General features: G+C 46.5%; 1 protein-coding gene across 1 annotated transcript in view; it reads left to right on the top strand.

The window, feature by feature from the left end:
• Positions 1–389: 389 nt before the first annotated feature.
• The window catches only part of LOC107562114 (protein phosphatase 1 regulatory subunit 15B-like), a 2,818-nt gene continuing 2,504 nt past the window's right edge, over positions 390–703 (top strand). The window contains exon 1 of the mRNA XM_016246680.1: positions 390–484. Within this exon, the coding sequence (XP_016102166.1) occupies positions 390–484 (95 nt within the window). The remainder of the gene's footprint in view (positions 485–703) is intronic.

The raw sequence follows: 703 nt of genomic DNA, 5'->3' as shown, positions 1-703 counted from the left end.
AAACCTGTTGCTTCATGATATTTCTCAAGGGACAACAAACCGTGCATCACTGGGCTACGCAGCGTGTGGGCGTGGTTTGCTGCGAAAGAGGGCGGTGCCAATATGAGTGACACAGAAGCGATCAAATCAAAGGTCGCAGGGTTGCAGGGCTGGAGATATTTGTTTATAGTGGAGTGTTTTCATAAGTTGGAGTCGTTTGTCACAGGCACACGTTCATTCGGAGGTGCTGTGAACGGGACTTGGTGATCATGTGGACCGTCGCTCAGAGTTAACGCTCACATATCTGGGAAGATGTGGTCAGCAAACTTCAAACATCAGCCGATACATTACTACAGAGAAAACAAACCAAGGGACGAATATCAGAATACGTGACCGCGTGTTGCTTGAGGATGGAAGGGAGCGGAGCGGAGCGGACCGCGCTGCGGCGGTTCGGGGACAGCGGCATGATGCTTCTGCCCTGGACTAAACAGATCCTGACGGTGCTGTGGGAACACTTGCGACTGCTGGTCCAGGTCATCTGCTGCACTTTAATGACGGGTAAGTCTGCTTTTACTGATTCTTATATTTGCATTGAAATGGTTTGCTATCCTTATGCTTTGCCATTGCGGGATTACATAATTATATTTACAGTATAGATGCACTTATCTATAATAATGATGGAGATCGCTGTATAAATATATTATTCTTATAGAATAAAAGTGCA

The sequence above is a fragment of the Sinocyclocheilus grahami genome, unplaced genomic scaffold, assembly GCF_001515645.1.
Source record: "Sinocyclocheilus grahami isolate Dianchi unplaced genomic scaffold, SAMN03320097.WGS_v1.1 scaffold808.1, whole genome shotgun sequence".
Taxonomy (NCBI): Eukaryota; Metazoa; Chordata; class Actinopteri; order Cypriniformes; family Cyprinidae; genus Sinocyclocheilus; species Sinocyclocheilus grahami.
The sequence above is the reverse complement of the archived record's forward strand: the minus strand, read 5'-3'. Positions and strand labels throughout refer to the sequence as shown.